The sequence below is a fragment of the Macadamia integrifolia genome, chromosome 2, assembly GCF_013358625.1.
Source record: "Macadamia integrifolia cultivar HAES 741 chromosome 2, SCU_Mint_v3, whole genome shotgun sequence".
Taxonomy (NCBI): domain Eukaryota; kingdom Viridiplantae; phylum Streptophyta; class Magnoliopsida; order Proteales; family Proteaceae; genus Macadamia; species Macadamia integrifolia.
The window spans coordinates 29,272,397-29,297,289 of record NC_056558.1 but is presented as its reverse complement, the minus strand read 5'-3'; the positions used below and the strand labels follow the sequence as shown (position 1 = coordinate 29,297,289).

The window sequence follows — 24,893 nt, the reverse complement described above, 5'->3', positions numbered from 1 at the left end:
AGTGAGCATCATACTTCTCATGAATGACCATATTACAAAGGATGTGTTCCAAATCTGAGTTCACCTCAATACTTAAACTCAGATTTGAGCAACATTTTTATCACCTAGTATAAGAGGAGAAAGCGGAAAAACGTTCTCTACGGAAGCCAATATCTCAAACCGCGAGAAACATGCACTAGCCTTAAGGCAACCAAACGATTTTTCAAAAAGAAACATAATTCAGAAGAATGTCTATCAAAAGATTGACATTCATATCCGATACGTACACCATTTGATTTACCGAACAAAATACCCCCTTAGTGTGTCTTGAGAAAGGTACAAAGGGTCTTATTTATAGGGAAATGGTACCTAAAAGCCCTGCCAACTCTGCCAAGCATCTGGCGGCTCCGCCTGCCAAACCAATTTCATGGATTGGTTGGAGGCTACGCCAATCCCAGGGGCCATTTGGTCATTTTTTGGGAAAAACTTGGTTAGGCCACTGCTAATTAAATGATTAGCGAAAGGGTTAATTGTTCGTTGCGTGTGATCTATTGATCTAATTTTTACATGTTATATATTGTCGAAATTGTCTTTTCAAGAACTATCCAATGGTGCAAGAGTTGAGCTCATTCTTGGCTTGAAAGAAGAAAATGTGCCATCTTGACAATCAAGAGGATTTTGGCAATTATTTTTTATTTCTCTCACATGCACTATAAAAAAAAAAATACTTGAACTGATTCGTCAATATTTGAATGTAAATGAAAAATACCATAGGTTGGGTAAGGTTTAGCTAGGTTGGATAAAGTTAGGATGAATTTGGGTAGGGTTTTAGGACATTTCAACTGAGTCCTCTTCCAAAAGAGAGCATAGATCTTGTCCATGACCTAAAATCATTATTTCTAGGGGTGACAAATTTGGGTGTTTACAAACCTTCGTGCACCCCGATCCCTTGATTTCCTGATCTCTGGGTCACATTCGTACCGGCATACACCCCAAACCCTTCGTACTAGTGTACACCCCAATCTCTTGATCACTCCGATCCCTTGATCTCACAATCATCTTTGTACCCGTGTACTCTCCAATCACTCTGGTCCCTTGATATCCTAGTCTCTTGATCACCTTTATACTCGTTTACACCTTGAACTCTCGATCATTCCAATAATCTCCTGATCAACTTCATACTTGTGTATACTTTGATCTCACGATAAAATCTAATACTTCTCTAACCATCTCTATCTCATCTACACAACAATCTCTCGATTTCCCCAATCTATCAAACTTATGTACCCATATACACTCTAGTGTCTCAATCATCCCACTTAGTTGCTCGCGTACCCACAATCTCTTAATCACCCCTGTGCTCATGCACGCACCGATCCTATAATCAGGGAAACTTTATAAAGACTCGTGCCTTAGCTTTTTTTACTTATAGTCTCAAATTAAAGTACCAATTTCAATCAAACATACTCTGCACTTGTGTTCCACACCTCTCAGCCCATAAGATTTTGATATGGGCAAAGAAAATGTCGTCCCCACAAAAAAATTTGGAATGGGGCAAGAAAGGGCCAAGATCATCAGAAATTGCATAGACATGTCAAAAAGTTACCATTCCTTTAGTTTTCCTCAATGGATTGCCGAAAATGTTGAGACAGGCTAGAAAGATGCTGTTTCCTTAATTTTTTGCAGTTAAGCTAGAAAGTGTCAATATCATTTGCAATTATTGAGACAAGTCAGAAAGTCATCAGTTTCGCAGCTTTCATCAGTGGATTGTCGAAAATGCTAAGACAGGAAGGAAAGTGATGATATTATTTGAAAGTACAAAAATAGGTCAGAAAGTCATCATTTCCGCAATTCTCCTCATTGGTTCACTAAAATATAGAGGTAAACCAAAACTGTATGACATTCACAGGATTAGGTTAACGGAAAAATTGTTCTGTTAATCCCCCAATATTCCTTAGCATCTGAACCTTGTACATAGGATGGAATCATTCCATATGATATAATCTCAAACTTCATTCCTCAAGGTTTGACTATGTAGGACAATATCATTTCCCTACCATAGCCACCCTGGATCATTTTCATTTTGCTTTAGATGGATATTTCTTAGTATCTAAATGTTGTACATAGGACAAAACCATTCCCTATGTTACAAATCCCATATCTAATTCCCTTAGATATGAACTTTATGAATCAATCCCATGCAATGGAGTCAATACCTGAACCTGATACAATTGGACAAGATCTTTCCCCACTATATAGCCTCTTGAGATCAATCTTCATTTCATTTTGTTCAGGACATGTTTCCCCTAGCATTTGATCAAGCTAATAAAGTGCCAAGGTCTCTAGAAGTGTCAAGACAGATCAGAAAGTTACCATCCCCACAGTTTGGACAAGAAAGTGCTAAGTTCTCTGGAATTTCTGAGATAGGTTAGAAAGTTATTATCCCTGCAATTTTCCACAATTTGGCTAAGAAAGTACAAATATTACTTGAAAATACTAAGATAGGTAAAAAAAAGTTATTGCTAGCCATTTTCCTTAGTGATATGCAACTTGTTTCCCTATTAGATCGTACTTTGTAACTTACTGCATTTATATTCACTAAAGGTGTAAGTTTAGCCCTGATGATCCGAACCCGTCCTAACCAACCCTGAGCTTGAATCCTGTCTAACCCGACTATGAGGGCCAACTTGGCCCAACCCGACCCAACCCTATGTGTGGTTGGGCTGGGTCTAGGTTGAGGCATAGAAAACCCAGCCCGACCCTAACCCGCCTTGAGTCTAACCCTAATTATTATTGTGTTTAACTAATAATGTTTTCTCACCCTAGTATACACTACATGACTATATAATGTATTTTAAACATTGGGCTTCGAACATTGGACTTTAATTTCTTAAATTTTCAATTGAAGAACAAGTCTTGTTTCTCTCTTACATTGGATTTTGCATTCATTTTTGAGTTTTCTATTGTCGTAAATGGAATTAGTGAAATTTAAAATTGAAAATGTTGAGGTTTTTTTTTTTTTTTTTTTTTTTTTTAACACTTTAACATTGCACATATTGACAGGAAACAACTCCACCTGCCTAATATTTTAGGTTGGGCTTTGTCTATTTGGGGATTTGGCGACAATTCTCAACCTGAATTTCCATTGTGGCCAAGATTTAACTAAGCACATAATGTCATTGCATCTTGTTGTATGAATGAAGAAAGTAACTAAAACATGACAAGGAAGCTTTTCTAATCTTTTGAAAAGCCGACAAGAGAACTTCATTAGTAGAAGTCTCTTTAGATTCTTAGTACATGCTAGCACTTTGAGGAATTTAGGGGACGGAGGGTCAGTTTACGGTCAATGTTTTTCAGAGTTTGAAAATAGTAAAGTGGTTTGAAGAATTGAAATGAGAATTGAATCGTACTTAACGGAATGTGATTCTACTGAGAAGACCATCTAGGGTCAACATGACCCAACTCGGCCTAACCCTGAGCCCTGTAAGGTTGAGCCCGAGCATGAACCCGATAGGGTTGGGTTAGGGTTGGGTTGAGTTTGGGGACCTAGGGTTGGATTAAGGTTTTAAGGAATCCAGCCCTATTTCACCCCTAATATTCACTTTGTCCCCTGGTGGAGCATACTAAACAATTGATCAAGTACTGATATTTAATTGGACTATGTAATCGGGATTTACTCGGGCTAATGGTACATTTATCTCAAATTGGGCTATAATCAAGCTCTAAAAGGACTGTAATCAAATTTTAAACGGTTTTTAAATGTGTTGTGCTTATTAAACAAGCTCTAAATGAGATCTATGAGGACAATAAATGAGTCTCGTTTGGGTGCTTGACGGGTAGCACACTTGTACCAGGAATGATGGACCAATTCAGGCTTTAAACAGTTAGCTCGATCAGGGCTACGAGGCTGTGCTTGTAATTGACACCCCCACTTTGAAGGGAGGCCGGGAAAGTTCAAACCTAGGGCCAGAGCCAGGGCTGTGCTTGTTTTGATAAGTCGATTCTTCGCCCAATTCAAGCTGATTCAGGTCAGATCATTCAAAGTTTTGGATCCCAATCAAGGTTTGGAGTAAAATAAACAAGTGACTGACTTGCTGTCAAGCTTAACAAAATATCTCAAAATATCTATCGTTTGACAATCTACTTGGATATAAAATTTGCTGACAAGTAGATCGCATCATTTCCTTTGTACTTATAAAATTTAAATCCAATCAAGGTTCTCCAAATAAAAAAAAAAAAAATATATATATATATATATATATATAGAAGTAAAAAGAGAATAAGAACCAATACTTTTTTTTTTAATGAATAAGAGCCAATACTATGGGCCATCCAAAGTAGACATGCAAAAATGAATTCATGTTGCATATATTATTGTCTTTTGCACATAATTTGACATATGGTTAATCCATAAGACACTTGACTTGTCCATAAGATTAAAAACAGCCTTCTATCAAGAAAAAAAAAATTCCACACCATCAATCAAGTGAAAAAAATTCTCTATTACGGGTGTGGTGGTATGGCGAAGATGTGATGGTTGGCATGGCATTGGGGAGTGTGCCGATGTCATCTCAGCCATTGGATCCTCGCCGCATGATTGCACCCATGGTAGAAGATGAAAGTCCGTTTTTAAGCAAACAACTGGTCCACACTACTACATTTTTTTTTTGTGGGAGTTAACACATATTTATCAGACAGGAAAAAAAAAAAAATTTGAACTGTACCTGATCCATTCTAATTTATAAAACGAAATAAAAAACAATAAAATAGAAAAAAACGCCTTGAGGTGGAATACAAGCTAGAGAAACCAACCATTGCATGCCTTTTTTTTCTTTTCCTCTTCTCTCTATTATTTAATTAATTGAACATTTTATCATAATTAAAATGGTGATCTTTTGATTATTATCCTTATCTTATTTTAAAAAAAAATTACTATAAAAATTAAAAAATTCAAAATAATATGAAAATAATTTATTATTATATAAATATTAAAACGGTACTATCTTCACCAAAAATTTAAAACAGTACTATATTTTCCTGAGTATAAATGTAAAATGAAAGATTCATCATGTTTGAACAAAATATATCTACTTATTATAAGGACAAAACAATAAAATTACAATTTTTTTTCTGTAACCTTGTTGATCCCAACAAGATTTTCCATTTAATCTTACTTAAATGGCTCGTGAATCATAAAGGAAGTTAGTTTATTAATTGTTACCAAAGCAAAACATAAGAGTCCAAAGGAGCTTCTCCAATGTACCTTCACTACTTACTACTTATATAATAAAAAATAAATTAATTTTCACAAAAAAAAAAAATTAAAGCAACCTTCCCCCATTACTTCGCGCGGTGTACCGTAATAAAGTATGGCAGATGACGTTGGCCACTTCCGGTGGAGATGGCATCCCTTTCACCCTTTGCCTTTGTAAAAAATCTATTATCTAATCATACGGTTGAGATCGAAGCAACACATCTTCGATTAAAAGTTTCTATTTTAAAGTCCATTTCTGTAATTCCCCTTTCCTTGCTCTGCTACATTTCCCCTTCTCTCTCTCTCTCTCTCTCCTTCCTCCCCGATCGGAGAGGAAGCCGGAAAAGCATTAGCAGAGCCGCTGTTATAGTGATTGGGTAGGTATCTGTCAACTCTTATACGATTCTTTCGCAGCTGTCGTGGAGTTTGATCAAATTCAGCTCTGCTTCGTTCCAGTTGAGGTTGGTCTTTGTCTTTCTCTATCTCAGTCAACCACATATCGGAGTAGAGGAGGTTAGTGAGAGGAACCGGAGTCGTCGGCGGTGTTATAGTTGGTGGTGATGGCGCCGAGCACGATCAGGTGGGCGATCGGAGCAGTTAAGGATCAGACAAGTATTGGAATAGCGAAAGTTGCTAGTAGTACGGCACCGGAATTGGAGGTTGCAATTGTGAAGGCCACAAGCCACGATGATGATCCGGCTGATGAGAAGTATATCATGGAGATCTTGAAACTTACTTCCTATTCGTCAGGTTATGTGAACGCATGTGTTTCTATGGTGTCGAAACGACTCGGTAAGACTCGGGATTGGATCGTGGCACTCAAGGCACTGATTCTTGTTCATCGGTTGTTAGCCGATGGAGATCCTGTGTTTCAGCGGGAGATACTTTACGCTACCAGGCGAGGGACTCGTCTTCTTAATATGTCTGATTTTCGCGATGAGGCTCATTCTCATTCATGGGATTTCTCTGCTTTTGTTCGGACTTATTCTCTGTATCTCGATCAGCGTCTCGAGTGTATAATGTATGAGCGGAAACAGAGAGGAAGCGGTGGAGAAGATGATCGGATTGGGCAACGAGAGGATCGATTTAGGTCTCCAACGTCACGGTATGATTATGATTACGGAGAGTTCAGAGATGAACCGAGCTATGGTCGTGGTGGTGGTAGTGGTAGTGGTAGCGGTAGTGGTGGTGGTGGCTATGGGATGCGTCGGTCGAGGTCTGACGGTGATGTGAACGAATCGAGACGGGAGGAAAAGAGGCCACAAACTCCACTCAGGGACATGAAGCCCGAGAGGGTTTTGGGTAAGATGATTCAGCTGCAACGACTTTTTGATCGGTTCTTGGCTTGTCGTCCTACGGGCTTGGCTAAGAACAATAGGATGGTGCTTATTGCTCTATACCCCATTGTAAAGGAGAGTTTCCAGGTCTATGTAGAGATCTGTGAGATATTGGCTGTGTTGCTTGATAAGTTCTTTGATATGGAATACCCTGATTGTGTGAAATCATTTGAGGCCTATGCCAGTGCCGCGAAGCAGATTGATGAGCTTTTAGATTTCTATGGGTGGTGCAAGGACACAGGGGTTGGTAGGTCGTCGGAGTTCCCAGAGGTGCAGAAGATTACAGACAAGCTTTTGGAGACATTGGAGGAATTTATGAGGGACAGGGCAAGGAGGCCCAAGAGCCCGGAAAGGGTCCGGGAGGAGACACCGCCAAGTGCTCAAGAGGAGGCCGCACCGAGTATGAATGAAATATTAGCACTCCCTCCACCAGAGAATTACACTCCACCACCACCGCCGCCACCACCTGAGCCTGAGCCGGAACCACAAGCACCACAACCGGCACCGGTCACACAAGATTTGGTGGACCTAAGGGATGACGGTGTGTCTCCCGAAGATCAGAGCAACAGATTGGCTCTGGCTCTGTTTTCTGGACCGGTTAATGGCAATACAAATGGGTCTTGGGAAGCATTCCCATCAAATGGGGATGAAGTGACCTCTGCGTGGCAGACACCGGCGGCTGAACCTGGAAAGGCGGATTGGGAATTGGCTTTGGTGGAGACGGCAAGCAACCTATCAAAACAGAAAGCCACATTGGGAGGTGGGTTCGATCGTTTGCTATTAAACGGCATGTATGATCAAGGGGCAGTGAGGCAGCATGTGAGCGTTGCCCAATTGACCGGTGGGAGTGCGAGCAGTGTTGCATTGCCTGGGCCTGGGAAGAGTGCAACACCGGTATTGGCACTTCCAGCTCCAGACGGGACAGTCCAAACAGTGGGTCAAGACCCATTCGCGGCATCACTGAACTTCCCACCCCCATCATTCGTGCAGATGTCAGACATGGAGAAGAAACAGCATTTGCTAATGCAGGAGCAACAGCTTTGGCAGCAATATGCGAGGGATGGGATGCAAGGCCAAGTCAGCTTGGCCAAGATTAGTGGTACTGGCTATGTTGCTGGTCCAGTACCCATGATGCCATATGGAATGCCACCGGCGGTCAATGGTTTGGTTCCCGGCGGGTACTACTATACACCCTACTGAGATTGAGATTTGCTCCCTATGTATGAATTGATGTGGCAACTCTTTTTGCATTTTCTTTTTCCTGTTCCTTTCAATTTAAATATGTTTATTTGTGTAATTAATTGTGTGGTGGGAAGGGAGGGAAGACGGGAAAGAAACTATGTTCATCTTACCTGGGATTTTGTTACAGGGGTTGAATTTGTTGTATCGATCAGAAACTTGTTATTTGTGTTTTTTGAGATAATCTTGACATCTTGGGGCCTGTTTGATAACGTTTTAAGAAACACGTTTCTGCTGTGTCTGTTTCCAGAAACAGCAGGAACGGAGAAAAAAGCGTTTGATAAAACTGTTTCGTTTCAGTTATTTTTATAAATAGAAATAGAAATGTTTACTTATTTATGGTTTAAGAAACGACTAAGGCGAAACAAGTTGAACTTGTTTCGCCTCTTCTGGAAACGGCTTGTGGCAATTCTTTCACTGGTTACTATCAACTTCTAAAAACATGACTTATCAAATACCTTCAATTCCGTTTCTATTTTTAAAGACGAAAATTTATGTTTCTGTTGGACCTTTAGATTTATAAGGGGAACCGAATTATGTTTCAAACTTTCAAAGGCAAGCTTCTCCATTTTAGTTAGAAATAATGTTTAGGATAGATTCACATCCTCTACGACCACTAGAACGCCCATTGAACAACCACTAGAACGCCCACTGAGGACAATGGGCGCTGAACGGTCCCGTTTCCAGTGAAGGGGAGACTGGTGATTGGTTATTGTCTGTCTGTGTCAAGGAGACTGCCTTCTTACATGTCAACCTTTTCGTTCACCTGTGGATGTGACTAGGTGATTGGACTCGATCCTTGTCTACACTCGCTAGTTAAAAAGCTTTATGAGGGAAATTCATTATTTTGCCCAGTGGTCAGAGTAGTTGAAAATTAGAGGAGGAAAAAAAAAAAAAGAGGGACAATACTATTTTAAACATATAAATTTAGAAGAAGAGAGTAGTATACTCTTATAAATTGAATAATTATTATATAAATACATAAATTTAATGTTCAAAGCACAGACCTTGGAATTGAGTTACAAGCTGATACTTCTAGTGAAATGTAGTCAGATGGGTGAGAAATCCAAATGATATCATCTGTTTATATCGAAGTGACTGCATTTATGATGATATGGTTAGTCAAAACCATTGGAGTGAATGTACTCAGATGCATCTGTTGAACTCTGATTGACCATATCAAAAAAAATGCAACCCCTTGAGTCAACTTCACATTGGCAGGATAATTAGGCCGAAAATGTTGGTTGTTTGTTGTTATTCCCATATCATTGGGAAAAAGGAAATAAATGGCAAAACTCATTTAAAGCGGTAAAAAATAGGAACACTGTTTTAAACACATTTTTACCAACTATGCATGAGTCCAGCATGAAAAGCGTTGGCAGAGGGGTTTTAAAAATTTGTAAATCGAAAAAAAAAAAAAAAAAAAGTGAACCCTTCACATCAAGAGCAAGATTTTGGGTGGATTGTTGTCACGTCAGAAGCAAGATTTTTTTACATAAGGGGAGTTTTGGGTGGAATTGTTATCAATATGGGACTCACATGTTAGTGGGGTGAAAGACAAGAAAAGTAAAAATGAGATAAAGCTGATTTTTCTCACCCAACAACGTTTAGTTGGAAAAAATCAAAATCCTCAACACCACCATCTAACCTATTTCGTGAAGGCAACTTTACAAAGGTCTTTTATGCTCGTTCTCTCGCCGATAATTCCGATTTAGCCATTAAGGTAATGGACAAAATCAAAATCCTCAACCTAGATGATCCCAGTTGCTAATTCCTCCAAATCAAGCAAGGAAAATTTATTGCAAATATCCACGTTTTCAAGCAATGCAACACCTATACCAGTAAACCCCTTCACTATGGACAAAAAAGACTTTAAAGATGACTAGATTCAATTTTGCTGAAGCTAGAAAGGCCATATTTTTCTGGGTTTGTAAGAAAAATGATGAAAGCCATTGTGAAATTACTGGTTTCCTTGATTTAAGGACATAATCAGGGTTTTTTGTTTCTAAGTTTCTCTTCCTCATCTTCATCTTTTTTGTTTTCTTGTTTTAGAAGTTGAAACTTCATGCGGTGAGATGTAGTAGAAGTCATTGCAGGATTTTGGACTATCTTCGAAAAAATGAGAAAGAAAGATAGTTGTAATCTGCAAATAGAAAAGAAAACGAGAATGAAAGATCATGAGTGAAAAGACCCAATTCGTTCAAGGCCATTTTTTGAAGTTCTGAAATTGATCGAATTGGGAGTGACCTCGAAGAGTCAGTTTTGCAAGTTTAAGATCATGATGGAGGTTTGAGGCGGTGGTGGGACGATGGAGGTTTGAGGTTGCACCCAATCGTTCAAGGCCATTTTCTGAAGTTCTGAAATTGATCGAATTGGGAGTGATCGAGAAGATTTAATATTGCAAGTTCAAGATTAAGATGGAGGTTTGCGGTGGTGGTGGGACAATGGAGGTTTACGACTACACCCAATTTGTTCAAGGCCATTTGCAGAAGTTCTAAAATTGACTGAATTGGGAGTGACCGAGAAGAGTTAGGTTTGCGGCTGCAACATCCACGATCCATGATGTTCGATGATTCAGGTTGCTTTTCCACAAAATCCGACAATTTTTGCCAAAGTCCCCATCAAAGTCCTACTAATTGGTCAGCATTGGGGTGGGAGAATAAGGTGTCCACGTGGATCGACAGGGATTACCACTATGTTTCCTCAAAATCCCACCCCTGTTAAACAAACAACTCAAATCTTGTTGGAGTGGAATAATTCGTACAACTATCCCACCCCTTAAATCCCATCCCAACAAAACCCTTCTAAACAAAAGGGCCCTAACTGATTCGGTTGCCGATTATGACTTTTAAAACACTATTTGAACAGGAAATTGAATTTTTTTTTTATCCTTATTTATGGGTAATGGGGAATTTTATTTGGTGGTTGTGGCAGGGGGAGTTCGGATCATCTCTTGGGCAGAGGTGAGACCCGAATCTTCTTCCTCTTAAACCCTCATTTTTTAACTCACAACTAAGTGGATCCCACTCTTAAACTAGATTTTTGATTGTAGGCACAATTGTCACCTTTCAAATGTTGGGGCTTGTTGAGGGGTCATTCTCATATTCACCCGCCTCTCTATGATCATTGTCATTTCTTTCTTCTTTGACTATGAATTCTCTTTTTATATTGTAGCATGATGCATGTGTATTAGTCATTTGTTTTTGTATAGGAAAATTTATATTCACCTCCCCTCGCATTTCGTTTATTACAAATAAATCCACCTAAACTAACATAGTGAGAGAGGTGTTAGTTTTTTAAAAGGGAAACTTACAGCGCCACCCCCTAGAGAATGCCACTATTATAAGAACACCCCCAATTAGACTCAAAGCCCTGTCGTCAGTCACTGTCAAGGAATATACCTTATATGCTATCAGTTAGCTATTATATATTTTTCTTAAATATTAAAATGCCCTTACTAAATTTGAAGTACCTAAAATACCCATCTAATAAGTCCCATCCCCAAATAGATAACTACTATACCCTGATCCCAAATCGAGACCTAATATACCTTTCTCCCAAATCGAACCACCAACGATCGCTCAGAGCATCGGAGATCACGACAATAGTGGCATCGACGATGGAAATCAATAGCTACTATACCTTGACCCCAAAGTGATTTTCTTTCCCTCAGCTTTACCCTTTTTTTTTTTTAATAGGTTTCCTTTTGGTCATCAATCTTTTGAATCGTGTTCATATGGTAATTCCATGGAAGACATAATCGAAGACTGTATTTTCTTGAGTTTACAAGTTTGTTAATATCAATTCCAAGCAGGTGCTTTTGCTTCCTCTAGTGCTCAACAAAGATCTTTTGTCATTTGGAGTGTTTCCCGGCCCTCCCTGTTTTGTACTCTAATGTTTTTGTCATAAATTCCGAGAATAGACCAAGTGATTCGTTTTGTTTCCTTTTTGCTAATTGCAATGGATTCGGAGTGGACAAGAGAAAGAGAAGGCTCCTCTTCTTCTACTCCTTGCTCGAATCATGATGTGTTCTTAAGTTTAAGAGATGAAGACACATGCAAGAACTTCACTGATCATCTCTACACTGCTTTAGTTCGAAGAGGAATCAACACCTTCAGAGACGACGATGAGCTCAGGAGAGGAGAAGATATCACCTTAGAGTTGTTGAGAGCAATAGAGAAATCGAGGATTTCCATCATTGTCTTTTCCAGGAATTATGCTTCTTCTAGGTGGTGCCTCGATGAGCTTGTCAAGATAATCGAGTGCAGAGAGACAATCTGCCAAATGGTTCTACCTATTTTCTTTGATGTTGATCTATCTGATGTTTGGAAACAGAGTGGGATCTTCGGGGAAGTATTTGCAAGGCTAGAAAAACGTTTCAAAGTCGAGATGGAGAAGGTGGACAGGTGGAGGAGAGCTCTTAAAGAAGCAGTGAACCTGTCCAGGTGGGATCTACGAAATAGGTAATCCTCACCAAATTCACTTTCTCTCTCTTCAAGTGATTTTCTTTCCGTCTCTATTTTAGTGAATAGGTATAATGGTTATTTTAACTCTTCACTTAACAGTGACTGCGGCAGGAGATCTGAGTCTAATTTGATGAAACATAATTAGTGTTCTGATAATAGTGGTATTCTCTATTCTCTAGGGGTGGCTCCATAAATTTCCCTTTTTAGAAAGAAAAGATTATCTCTTGTTTGTGCTTTTCTTCTCTTCTCTCAGACATAGTGAGTTTTTTTTTTTTTTTTGTGTTACTTTAATAGCGAGAGCCAATAAGAGGGTAGAAATCGTCTGAAATTCGCATCGGTGCAATTCCATGCAATTCTACCCCAGGCGATTGACACGTGTCCCTGGGGTATATCCACGGTTCAGATTTAATCCCCACAAACCACTGAACAAACCATCTTCAACCAAACCAGTGGAGACCAAACCGAAACAAACCGGTTCGGTTCATTATTTGAAATAAAAATGTGATGTTTTCCCTCTCTCTCTCGACTCTCTCTGTCTCTCGGCCTCTCTCTCTCGACTCTCTCTGTCTCTCGGCCTGAAAGTTCGAGATCTGCAAGCAAAAGCTCAGATCTCGGTCGACCTCTCTCTCGACTCTCCCTCTCTGTTCCCTCTGTCTCTCTGTCTCTCTCTCTCTCTGACTCTCTCTGTCTCTCGGGCTCTCTCTGTCGATCTCGAATCTCTGAAAATCTCTCGGCCTCTCTCTCTCGATCTCGACTCTCCCTATCGGTTCTCTGTAACCAGATCTGATATTTAAAGCACCAGCTAATGTTTCTTCTACTTTTTTATTTTCAGAACTTCTTCTCTCTTCCTCTCCTACATCACTCAGCTAGTTCGATCTTCTCACAACAGCAAAATCTCATGGACAGCATATGGACTCTGAGATTCTCTACCTGCCAGTCAGGAGACATAGGACATGGATACTACATTTACTTTTTCTAGCAAAACTAATGGGCACGAAACAAGGAAAATAATGCAACATTACAGTACAATCAAGCCCAATAAAGCTAGCTCTCATGTGCAGTCTGTAGTATGTCCCCCAAGACATACCTGCCAAAAGCTTGTAAAGAATGCTTGAAGCTTTTCTAATATCAGGACATGCTTAATAAATCCCCTTTAAATTTTAACTTCCGTGAAACTAATAATTGTACAGTACTTTGGTGTTATATATTGCCAAAGAGAGATCACACGATTCAGGACAATAAAGTATGATCTTTTCATAATTTAAGGTTGACTATGAGACTGATAGATGAGAGTTTTCCTGGAGGTCAAGTCTTGGGGATTCTGCCGGTTACCTTGCTGGTGTCTATTGAGTACCTTAACAGATAAGCTACAACTATAAGAGCTCATGGTAGTAGTTTGGTTTGTGGAATCATTATGTCGGTGAGTTATCTCTTCTACACAAACTAACCCCTCAAACTTTGGCAATTCTCAATCAGAAACAAAAACAAACACAGTACACACATCCATGACTACAAAACCAAGAGATACCGAAATGCTCATATTATTCAAATCATAGTGTTTCACTACAAAATCCAATACATCTGTAGTCTATACAATCCATCTGTAGTCTATACATGTTACACTCCTTGATGTCGTCATTGGTGTGTTTAAAAACACAATCTTGCTCGCGACACTCTCCATACATTCGGAAGAATCGACATATGGGCATCCGTGACTTGTCGTACTGGTGAAGGAAACCACAGGCATCGCCCTTCATACAGAGGCTTCGAAGCCAGTGCCGACATACTGTCTGCCGGAAACTTCTCCGTCCCGGGAGACCTCCGGAGACTGGCTCTGCAGCGGTTGGAGCGACGGGGGCGGCGGCATTGGAGCGACGGGGGCGGCGCCCGAGAGACAGAGAGAGTCGAGAGAGAGAGAGACAGAGAGACAGAGGGAACAGAGAGGGAGAGTCGAGAGAGAGGTCGACCGAGATCTGAGCTTTTGCTTGCAGATCTCGAACTTTCAGGCCGAGAGACAGAGAGAGTCGAGAGAGAGAGGCCGAGAGACAGAGAGAGTCGAGAGAGAGAGGGAAAACATCACATTTTTATTTCAAATAATGAACCGAACCGGTTTGTTTCGGTTTGGTCTCCACTGGTTTGGTTGAAGATGGTTTGTTCAGTGGTTTGTGGGGATTAAATCTGAACCGTGGATATACCCCAGGGACACGTGTCAATCGCCTGGGGTAGAATTGCATGGAATTGCACCGATGCGAATTTCAGACGATTTCTACCCCCAATAAGAAGGTCAATAAGGTTCGGCAAATCGTTCGACTGAAACAAGAGATGAAGCGTTGGAAGGCAATGAGCCTCAGATGCTGATCAGAACTCTCTTACTCCGATCCAGAATTGGCTTCCAACGCCGGTTCCTCTCATCCTTTTCCTCCCGATTTCCTTGCCGTCTACATTGGACCAAAGCGGAAGTGATTCTTGATCCCAACGTGATTCCTCAACCTCTCGGTCTTCATTTCTCTGCTCCAGAACGCTGAAGAGGAATTCGGGTATTAGTCCCATGGAGGCCGCGTTTTTCGTTACAAAGTGGGATTTTTAAAGAGCTTCTGCGATTAACAGAGGTTCAAGAGGTTGGAGTTGTCTTGAGTTCTTGAAGTTGTTCTCTGAAGTGGGTCTTGTTTCGTGTAAGGGAGGGAACAACTCTTGCAATGGAATACTCTCCTGTTGCAAAAAACCTAGGTTTGATTATGATCTTGGTTGTAGTCTAATCCCCCTCCCCCTTCCTTTTTCACTCTGATGGTCTTCCATGGTGGTGGGTTCTCTTAGGATTAGGGAGGGATAAAAAGGATTGTAAAGGAGGCAACGTGAGATTGGCAAGAGGGTTTTTTATTTTTGGGAAAAATTACAAGATTATCCACTTTTGGGTTTCCTTAACCAAATTACCTAAACTGAGTTTGAGTTTGCAAAATTACCCACTTTTGAGTTTAGGTTTACCAAAGTACTCAAAACAGTATCCAACCCTCACCTTAATATGTTTTTTGATATTTTTACCCCTGCGTTCCCACTCAGCCCTGTAACCCAGCCCCTGCTTCCCTTCCCTCTCTTCCCTACAATTCCGCCCTGGTGTATACATATTAATAGGCGGACTGGGTTATTCCGACGGGGGTTGCAAGACGGATAGTAAGAACTAGTCCGAAGATGACAGAGGAGACCAGGAAGCAACAGAGAGCCCCAAATCACCAAGATCTCCGGTGGAATGTTATGCATGCACATAGGTAGGGGTCCGGCCTTCCACTCGACTAGCGACGACTGAGTCCACCAGCCTGAGTGGGAAGCTAGTGACGGGTCTTCCCTGCTCCCCGATCGGAAACCATGGAACTACCTTGGGGTCAAAATCAAAGCTGAGGCGGTCGTTGAGGCGGGTGTTGTACCCTCTTAGCAAGTGCGTGAAAATGTGGATTAGTTTTCTTCCGACCCCAAGATCACTATGCCAAACCATCAAAGTAAATTGTTTCACACAAAGCTACTCGGAGCAAAATTGTTTCCTCGAAGCTCTAGTTAATAAAGCGAATTAGAGAACTATAGAATAGCTATGAAAAGCAATCATTATAGCTCAATTAGCTAAACTCTGGAAAAATGAAGTTCAAAGAACAATTAGTGAAAGTGTAAAGGTTGCAGAAAAGATAAAAGAAGAATGATGTTGGGCAATCAAAGTGTAAAGGTTGTAGAAAAGGGGGCTCTCAACATACATTTTCGTGATCTAAATGTTGGACTCGGATGAGCTTAATATTGCGGTGGGTCCGTTAGGCATCCATGTGATTATCAAAAGCATTAGCTATTTTCTTGATAGCAACCATTTCATTCTTCTTTGAATTCAATACAGAACTAGAAGAAACAAAAGCAGATCAATAAGTAAAGCCAACCTTGGCCCTTGGGATTATAAATCAATGCATTGTTGAAGGTCAAATGCACATAATCTAGCTTTCTCAGCCCCTCATCAACAACTTGTAACCCATCCTCATGCTGGTATTGATGCTTCAAAAGCATCTCCTTCAGAACTCAACAAAGCCAACCTTGTTTCCAGCGAGAAGACCGAGAAAGTTAGTTGTTGTAGAGAATAAGAAGTGGAGAGGAGAACAAACAAAGCGGGAGCTATTTGGTCGGGAGAGTCACCATTGAGGTGGTGCAGCGTTGCTGGCTGCGGTGGATTTCCTTTTTCTTCGTGAGGACGATACCGTTGGGTGGAGCCATGGAGGTAGTGAATGAGGGGATGAAAAGGAAAGGGCATAAATGTCAAAAATGAAATTTGGGTGATATTAGAGTACTATTTTGGGTATTTTTGTAACACCCAAACTCAATTTGAGTAGTTTTGTTAACCTAAACGTTTGCTGGGTAATTTTGTAAGTCGAAACCCGATTTTGGGTAATCTAGTAATTTTCCCTCTTTTTTTTTTTCCTTAAATGTTTTATGGTGATCTTACCTTTATTCTATATTTCCAGGGTAAAATAGTCTTTTCCTTTAAAAAAAATAACACCTTTATTTGTAATAAACGAAACGCGAGGGAAGGTAGATGTAAATTTCTCTTTTTTTAAGAAGAGATCTATAGATTACAAGAAGTCTAGGTAGTGTGTGAGGGAGTGGTATGACTCTCTACAATGTCGTGAAGCAACAGGTTGTCACGTCAAGGTTTGAAGACTGCCTTCCCCTTATGCGGCTCCCTGGTAATGAAAGAACCCAACATCAAGGAGAATGGAGGTAGTATTCCTGTCTGCAATCGTCTTTCGTAGGCCCTCCAAGAGAAGGGACTTTCCCTTTAAATGTTCCTCCAAGCTCAAAAATAGGATTGCCGAGAGAGGGCATCAAGGAAGGAAGAGTTTGGGAAATATTTCCCTTTCAAGTATACTTGCCTTGTATCTCATATGAGTACATTAAATCTATTCTTTACCAGACAATAGTCACAATATTAGATCCTACAGAGTTTTAATGAGGTTACAAGTTGATTGTTTGCCGGAATCAGATTTGTATCCCTATGTTCACTTATTTATTGCCTTACAACATGTTAGTTGAAACGAAAATTTTATGGATAGGTAGACCATAAGGTCTCTTACTCATATGTCAAGTTTCAATTGAAATAGAGTTGGGCAACTACCAAAATAGAATTTTGAAAAATCGAAAGCTACATGGGTAGCATCTACTAAAATGATGGCTAAAAATATATAAGAGAAGATGCCAATATATAGGAATTTGAGTCTAAAACTCTGCATGTAACCAATCCGAATCTTTCCGTAGATATTCACTTGTCAAAATTACCACATTACCCTTCCACATGGTATAACTAGATGCTTGAACCAAATATACCAATTTAGTCAGGAACACCACGGAATTATGAGTAGAAACCATAATTTTATCAGGACGAAGCGCTTTCGACCTTATGGTCAAAGCCTCAAACAGAAATGAAGAACCATGAGCTCAAAGAAAACCTAGCCAACACCCTCTTCTCTGAATAAAATAATCCCACCTTAGTCAATACAGGATTACAGGCTAACCTCTTTTAGGCGTCACTACTTCTTCCAGTTTAAAGAATACAATAAATCACCCAGTTGAGTATAATGTGGCTTGAGAGTATAATTTTGATGCACCACTTTGGGCTCCTATTTGCTAGTTGACACTTGAGACTAGCTCCTTGAAATAAATCATGATTATCTTTTCAAGACGAGTAGCTCCTGTTTCTTGAAACAAGTGCTACAAATAAATTGAGAATCATACTGTGGCTTATGATATAGAGATGTAATCCCATTCCCGCATATAAAAGGTCAGAACTCGGAAGCAAGGCTGCCAAGGATGCCATTCCTCAGAATCTGAATTGATTGGAGACGGTCCATCATCAACATTAGCAAGCAGGGTATAGAAGGGTGAGTTTGGATCTGTTCATCCCAGCGCAAGGTCCAGATTGTAGCGATCTTCCTATATCACTACATTTTCAGAAAACAAAGATTTCACATGACATCCAGAGTCATGGCCTTCATGACTTCCAGAAGATAGAACACACAGTAGGACTAGAAGCATATACCATACTTAACCCTTCAAAAGTCAAGTTTCCAATCATGGTACAACTAATGACAACAATGTTCGAGTCTGGAAAGATTGCTCTGTTGCAGTCACCCTCTTTACTCAATTTTTCTGGTAGATCCTGAATACAAGATGAGAGTTCTTTCAATATTTCAACTCATAGGATTCCAATGATCTTTAGACTTGGTTCTGGAGCTGAGCTCTGCCAAGCATTCAGAAGAAGAAACCAGCAAAGTCAACTACTAATCATCCATGCTCAACCAAAGATTCAGCTTGCAAGATGGCAATATTGGCCATGCCTTGGGAACTTGAAATTACAATTTGTAAGGACCATCCCATTCAGTTCCATTAGTAAATGAGAAGATCAAGCTCAGAGCTGCCAAAAGAAATCATAATGAGCACTCCCCCATGTTGATGGAACAGTACAAACCATGCCTAGTAACACATATCTTGATGGTATATATGGGAGGATCAGAATCGTGCCAGTTTTACCTGAGCATCATCTGAGGCTCACCACCGCACTTGGGCTGATTAAATCCCCCTGTGAACAGAATGAGAAAATGAGCCCTACATATACATCACTAAATCAAAACACAAATTGCACAACAAAGTTATCAAAACTAATATGAAGCTAACCACAGTGGATGAAGAGCATGACATTAAATGCGATTCCAAACTCTTCATTTGGAGTGTTTAATTGCTGAAGGATTATAGAAGAGTGTGAGCTTTTTAAGTCAGAATATAATGTAAGGGGCAAACAAACAAAAAACCAGGTAAGCAAAATCACTCAACTTGAGTGCCCAACATACAGGAGGTGGAAGACCGTTAATGGTTTTCCACAAAAGGAGCCCTTCCAAGGTCAAATTCTTGTTGGTGTACGATGTCTTGTATTCCATCACAGTTTATTCCAGGGAGTACTAGTGCAGCGCCTCGACAGGTAGAACACGGTCCCGCTAGCCGGTTAGCGGGCCATGGGGATTGCAAGGGGGACGGAGGCCCCCCTGCATAGTGGGGGTGTAGGGGGCGGGCCGTGGAGGTTGCAGGGGCAAGCAGTTGTGTACTTCCGGATTAGGGTTTTTTTGCTATATATTTGTAGCTAGGGTTTCTTTCTCTATAATGCAAGCAATATTGAGAGGTGTGAGGACGAGCGTTGTAACCCTATTCTCTATTGAGAGTGAAGAAAGATCTCATCTCACCGAGGACGTAGGCAACCTTGCCAAACCTTGTAAATCTGCGTGCATTGTTTGTTATGCTTTTCCATTATCTTTTGCATCGTTTTAGGGCTGGGTCTCTACAATTCTAACCATGTTGAAAGTGAATACCTGTAGAAAGGATGTCCAATAGCCATTTATATCAAGCTAAAATTTCAGCTCTCCAAAAGAAACAATGTATGGAATTTGAGGACAAGAAATGGAGCTCAAGGTTGAAACTATGATATTTATGTAAATTGTATAATGCAGGGCATACCCAGTGCAAGAGGCTCCTGCTATTGTGGGGTCTAGTTGGGTCATAATATATGCAGCTTTATCTCCTCATTCGTGGAGAAGCTGTTTTCAAACTCGAATCTACGATTACTAGGTCGCAATGGAGCAACTTTATCGTTGCACCAAGACCCGGCCCCTTATTTTTGTAAATGGCATATGGGCAACAAATGTCAGTACTAGCCATAGGAAACCCAAATGCAGGCTGAAAAATTAAGTAATTTATTCGACAATATTTTAAAGTGTACAAGGAGAAATGCTCAGGTAACGGTCAAAGGACATGAAAGGGCAGACCTTCTTGCCCGTATGGAAGCAGCGGAACACATGACAGATGACATATATTCACAATTACAGTAATACAACAGTCATGTATCGAAATTCATGCAGTGTTTTGTGAAAGAATTTGAACAATGATGATACCTTTCAAGTTGACAAAAGAGTAAAGAAATATATCTATTTCATCTGATATGACTCCTAAAATGGATACACGAGATGTTTAATCATTATTTCATGAATCTTAAAATGGATAAATAACATGTGTAATTATTATTTGATTTTATTTCTTAAATCATATCTGATAGACTACAGAGTATTTATGATTGACAGATGGAATCATATGGCATAATGGCAGAGTTGAACGTCTAAATTGGATATCTGTAGCCAATTTCAATTTAGTTTTCACCAAAAATAAAAAATAAAAAAATTTCCTTTTAGTTGGAATAAGGTTTCGTTGAATTGTAAATAGAAACCACAAGGCTGCAAACAGATAATCCTACAAGTTACTTTGGGTCGAAATTTTTTTTTATTTATTTTTGACCAAGACAGATTCTCTCCCAAACAAAAGAGAAAATTTGTATTCAACTTTTCATTTTGGCAATCTCAAATAATATGACATATCTCAAATAATATGACATATCTCAAGTCTATCCCTGCTACCAAAACTGAGACTGAATCCAACTTTCAATGGCTAACAAGAAGTCTAGAAAAACTGCAAGCGGTCATAAAGCTGTTTCAGGATTTCAGCACATAGAATTAAAAATTCAAAGACACCACTTAAACATATCATGGACATCTCTAGTGGTTTAAACAATTAAATGGCCAACAAATCATAAAGAACAGTAAGAAGTCCCAAACTATAAAGTCTGAACTCAAAGCTGTTCAGCACATAGAATTGAAAATTCAAAGACACCACTTGTAACATCAAATTCCTTAAACCCACGAGAATTCAAACAACTGGAGATCATAGTCTCATACGATGGACATCTCTAGTGATTTAAACAATTTAACTACTCAAATGAAGGGGAAAAGAAAACCCAGAAACCAATTCAGCTTTTCCAAGGCAGAAGTTGAAACAAAAGAAAATAATGTGAGACCAGAAAACAGAGACTTATACTTACCACTAGTAATGGAAACGGTGGGGGGGGTGGTGGGGCTGAGCTGCACCTAATCCACAACTGGACAAGATAGATATAGCAAGAGTGAGAGCTAGCCACAAACACAAAATCGGAAAAATCTGAGAGACAACAAAGAGATTTTTCTTCCTTTTCTAAGATCACGAGTCAAGTGGCACGCCTCATCAACTCTACCGTATCTGGGTTGAAATAGACGTTGATGTCTTTGACAGATCAGGATTCTGGCCACCAATAAGATGAATTAGGATTCTGCAAAGATAATTTCTAGACAAAGCTCCTCTGCTTTAATCCCTGATTGACCAAGCTCCATCCGATAATTAACAACAAATCATGGCTCTACTAGCTTCACCACCCAATGCCGGCTTCAATCCTTCTTCTCCTATCGTCCGTACAAAAAGATCGCCAAGACTTGGCTCCAGCGTCCTCAATGCAGCAGGAGTCGAGAGTTCGGAGCAGAATCCATTGATATCTGAAACTTCTAGTCGAAAGAGGAGGGGAGCTGTGGGCGTCGCCCGTGCGGTTGCATCTGAAAATTTGGGCGGTGGGCACCAAATTCTGCTGTCGGATGTGGTGGTGAAGCAGGGGAGGAGGGTTTACTTGGGACGAAAATGGAATTCTCTGGATATGGCGACGGCCGGGGTGGTTCTGTTCATGCATCTACTGTGCTTATTTGCGCTATTTACCTTCAACTGGAGAGCATTTTGGGTGGCTGTATCGCTCTATGTGTTGACTGGGCTGTTTGGGATTACTCTCTCATTTCATAGAAACCTTACGCACAGGAGCTTCAAGATCCCTAGATGGCTTGAATACTTCTTCGCCTATTGTGGGGTTCAAGCACTTCGGGTGAGTGGATGGGTACTGTACTGTGTTTTGTCTTTCTTTGCTTGTTTTGATTGGTTATTGTGGGTGGCAGGGGAGCCCAATGGATTGGGTAAGCACACACAGGTATCATCACCAGTTCTGCGATTCAGATCGAGACCCACACAGCCCCATTGAAGGGTTTTGGTTCAGTCACATAAGTTGGCTTTTTGACCATGATTCTGTTATTGAAAGGGCAAGAATTCCTGAATTCCTGACTGCCTCTGTCTCTGAGAAATCTACAGTGTCTTTATTCTGATCTCAATGATTGATTTTCTGCAGTGCGGAGAGCCCAATAATGTAGCGGATTTACAGAAGCAACCCTTCTAGCAGTGCGGAGAGCCCAATAATGTAGCGGATTTACAGAAGCAACCCTTCTACAGGTTCCTGAGAAGCACTTACATTGCTCACCCGATAGCACTTGGGGCTCTTCTCTATGCATTGGGAGGCTTTCCTTTCTTTGTCTGGGGCATGGTGAGATCACGAAGCCTCTCCCTTCTTTCTGTTTTACAATCATCGTATTTTAATTTGTATGATAATTAAGGTGAAGTGTTTCTTGTGGGAAAATGTGGTTCCTCAGCATGTATAAAGACCAGTGCAGTAAGAAGCATTCATAGAAAAGTCTCATTTTTAATTGTCTGCCCTGCCACATGTGTTTAGGCGCAGAGCCACACTCCTCTGTCTAGGGGTGTCAATTCGTGGCCTGACCCGACTAAATCGATCGGGACCGACCGTTTATAGACCGGCCCGGCCCGGACCATTTATTAAACGTGTCGGGCTTGAGCCCAGCCCGTTTATAAATGGTCGGTCTTGGTTTTGCTACTTGGACCATCGGGGGCCCGACCGAGACCAACCGAATAACGCCCGACTGAGATCGGCCTATTGTGCACCGACTTGACCCGACCCTTTAATGATTATAGAATACCTATTTTACCCCCCAAATTAAATAATAAAAACTAAAAAGTAAAGACATGTTCACATTTTAAATAATGGTTATATTTGGTATCATTTATTGATTTATTTTCATTTTTTTAGGCTTGGATGAGTGGGCCGGAATATAAGAGCACATTTTAAGGAGGGCCTGTTTAAAAACCGGTTAAAGCCCGTTTAATATTAAACATGTCCGTAGCCCCGTTAAGGCCCGACTAAAACCCGATTAAGGTAACCCGATTATAACCCGAGACCGACCGACCGAATATAAAGTGTACCATGCCCTCAATAACTAAGCCCGATTAGTTAAATGGGCGGACACGGTGTAGCCTTTGAAAGTCTTCAAATCTGATTAAGCCTGATCAAAACCAGATCGGCCCGACCAGTTGACACCCCTACCTCTGTCCCTTTCTTGAGTTCTGGCCCTATCTCCTGTCATGCTTTCCCTCAGCAACAAGGCTATAATACTCATGATCCGTAATTGCAGCGGTCAATTCGAATCAGAGTTGGCTTGAATCGATCTAAAAAAATCTAGAATGGATATAGATTCATAGAAATCATTCGGTTTGACTCGTTGAAAATTGGGATCGAAGACTGTCGATTCACAGGCAATTCTCAATTAAATTCACCAATTTTTGAAACCCTAAGCAGCAATTCAGGCAATTCAACCGGTGGGTCACCTTTTGTGTGAAGCTCACACCAACTTGTAGAACATAATCTTCACCCAAACAGAATCAGGGGAAGGTGGCCCACCGACCAAATATGTGTGAATTAGTGGAATTTGGTTCCTCTCCATCGGGCTGTAGCCGATTGAAGAGAAAACGGGCTGAAACTATGTGGTGGCACAAAAATCTTCTGTTGGAAGGTAGTGAGCGGCAATGAGGATTCGACAATTGAGGTGCATGCTGGGGCCCTCCCAACCATTGGGTCTTCACTGTCACTCATTGCTCATCGCAGAGGAATTGGGTCTTATGTGGTGTTAGACTTACGTCCCGGGAACTTTGGTTGATGGAGGAAGTTATGGAGAAGTAAAAGACAAAGGAAAATCATCAACTGGGCAATGATATGTTTGTCTATTTTATTGATTACGACTCTCTTACTATCATGAATGAGAAAGAGGAGTAAAAGACAAAGGGAAGCCATCACAAGGGAATGATGGATATATTTGTTTATTTTATTGAAAAAGACTTATAAATATTAAGAAGCAATACTCCTCCTGATTAAGTATTTTGGAAAGAGACTATTAAAAAGTGAATTAAAATTAGTAATAGTAAATCACACTTGATTCTAGTAGAGCTCAGTCATTGACATGTTGGCAATGCAGGGTGTGAGAATTGTATGGGTCTACCATATCACCTGGCTAGTGAACTCAGCATGTCACGTCTGGGGACGTCAAGCATGGAACACTGGGGATCTATCCAGGAACAACTGGTAGTGAGCTTCAGCCTTTATTTGTTTCCAGAGTTTGAATTTTGAATCGTAAGAAGCCATGTTATTTGTTACTGAAATTGTGTGGTCCTGGTGGTGGATGCATGATGTGTGCAGGTGGGTAGCTTTGCTTGCATTTGGAGAGGGTTGGCACAACAATCATCATGCCTTTGAGTACTCAGCTCGGCATGGACTGGACTGGTGGGAGCTCGACATGACTTGGTGTGTAGTGAGACTACTTCAAGCTGTTGGATTGGCTACAGATGTGAAGGTTCCCTCTGAGACTCACAAGCAAAGGATGGCTTTCCACAATTAAACTATCACTGCATGAGTCTCATCTCTGGGTTTTTCTTTTTTATATTTCACTTGGATTACTGGTTCTAAGAAAATAGATTACTATAAACAATTGCAATTTCTTGACGAAATATTTCAGGTTTACAAATTTTACCAAA

At 40.4% G+C, this 24,893-nt stretch overlaps 3 protein-coding genes and 1 long non-coding RNA gene across 5 annotated transcripts; 3 read left to right on the top strand and 1 right to left on the bottom strand.

Annotated features, from left to right (window-relative positions):
* Nucleotides 1-5,409: 5,409 nt before the first annotated feature.
* LOC122093166 (putative clathrin assembly protein At2g25430) lies at nt 5,410-7,993 on the top strand. Its single transcript, XM_042663446.1, has one exon. The coding sequence runs from the start codon at nt 5,794-5,796 to the stop codon at nt 7,768-7,770; it is 1,977 nt and encodes a 658-aa protein (XP_042519380.1). The 5' UTR covers nt 5,410-5,793; the 3' UTR covers nt 7,771-7,993.
* Nucleotides 7,994-11,769: 3,776 nt separating this feature from the next.
* On the top strand, nt 11,770-12,276 carry LOC122064810 (disease resistance protein RPV1-like). Its single transcript, XM_042628562.1, has one exon. It carries the CDS (start codon nt 11,770-11,772, stop codon nt 12,274-12,276), a length of 507 nt encoding a protein of 168 aa, XP_042484496.1.
* Nucleotides 12,277-17,646: 5,370 nt separating this feature from the next.
* Nucleotides 17,647-21,350, bottom strand: LOC122091655. The gene is made up of 3 exons (XR_006143976.1): nt 21,211-21,350; nt 18,825-18,873; nt 17,647-18,708 (listed from the first exon to the last, which is right to left on the bottom strand). It is a non-coding gene; the product is annotated as an uncharacterized LOC122091655 (long non-coding RNA).
* Nucleotides 21,317-24,893, top strand: LOC122091646 (palmitoyl-monogalactosyldiacylglycerol delta-7 desaturase, chloroplastic-like). Of its 2 annotated transcripts, XM_042661681.1 has the most exons (5): nt 21,325-22,068; nt 22,139-22,279; nt 22,417-22,557; nt 24,338-24,444; nt 24,559-24,893. In XM_042661681.1, exons 1-5 carry the CDS (start codon nt 21,556-21,558, stop codon nt 24,755-24,757), a joined length of 1,101 nt encoding a protein of 366 aa, XP_042517615.1. In that variant the 5' UTR covers nt 21,325-21,555; the 3' UTR covers nt 24,758-24,893. The 2 variants fall into 2 exon arrangements, with proteins under 2 accessions (XP_042517625.1, XP_042517615.1); XM_042661691.1 differs by lacking the exon at nt 22,139-22,279 and having other exon boundaries at nt 21,317-22,068.

What these genes read in the sequence shown, in the direction of transcription:
- LOC122093166 (XM_042663446.1), top strand. Translation starts at nt 5,794, where the DNA reads ATGGCGCCGAGCACGATCAGGTGGGCGATCGGAGCAGTTAAGGATCAG.
- LOC122064810 (XM_042628562.1), top strand. Translation starts at nt 11,770, where the DNA reads ATGGATTCGGAGTGGACAAGAGAAAGAGAAGGCTCCTCTTCTTCTACT.
- LOC122091646 (XM_042661681.1), top strand. Translation starts at nt 21,556, where the DNA reads ATGGCTCTACTAGCTTCACCACCCAATGCCGGCTTCAATCCTTCTTCT. An exon ending in GTGGGGTTCAAGCACTTCGG is followed by an intron (nt 22,069 to 22,138) that starts GTGAGTGGATGG and finishes TGTGGGTGGCAG; the next exon opens with GGGAGCCCAATGGATTGGGT. An exon ending in CTTTCTTTGTCTGGGGCATG is followed by an intron (nt 22,558 to 24,337) that starts GTGAGATCACGA and finishes TTGGCAATGCAG; the next exon opens with GGTGTGAGAATTGTATGGGT.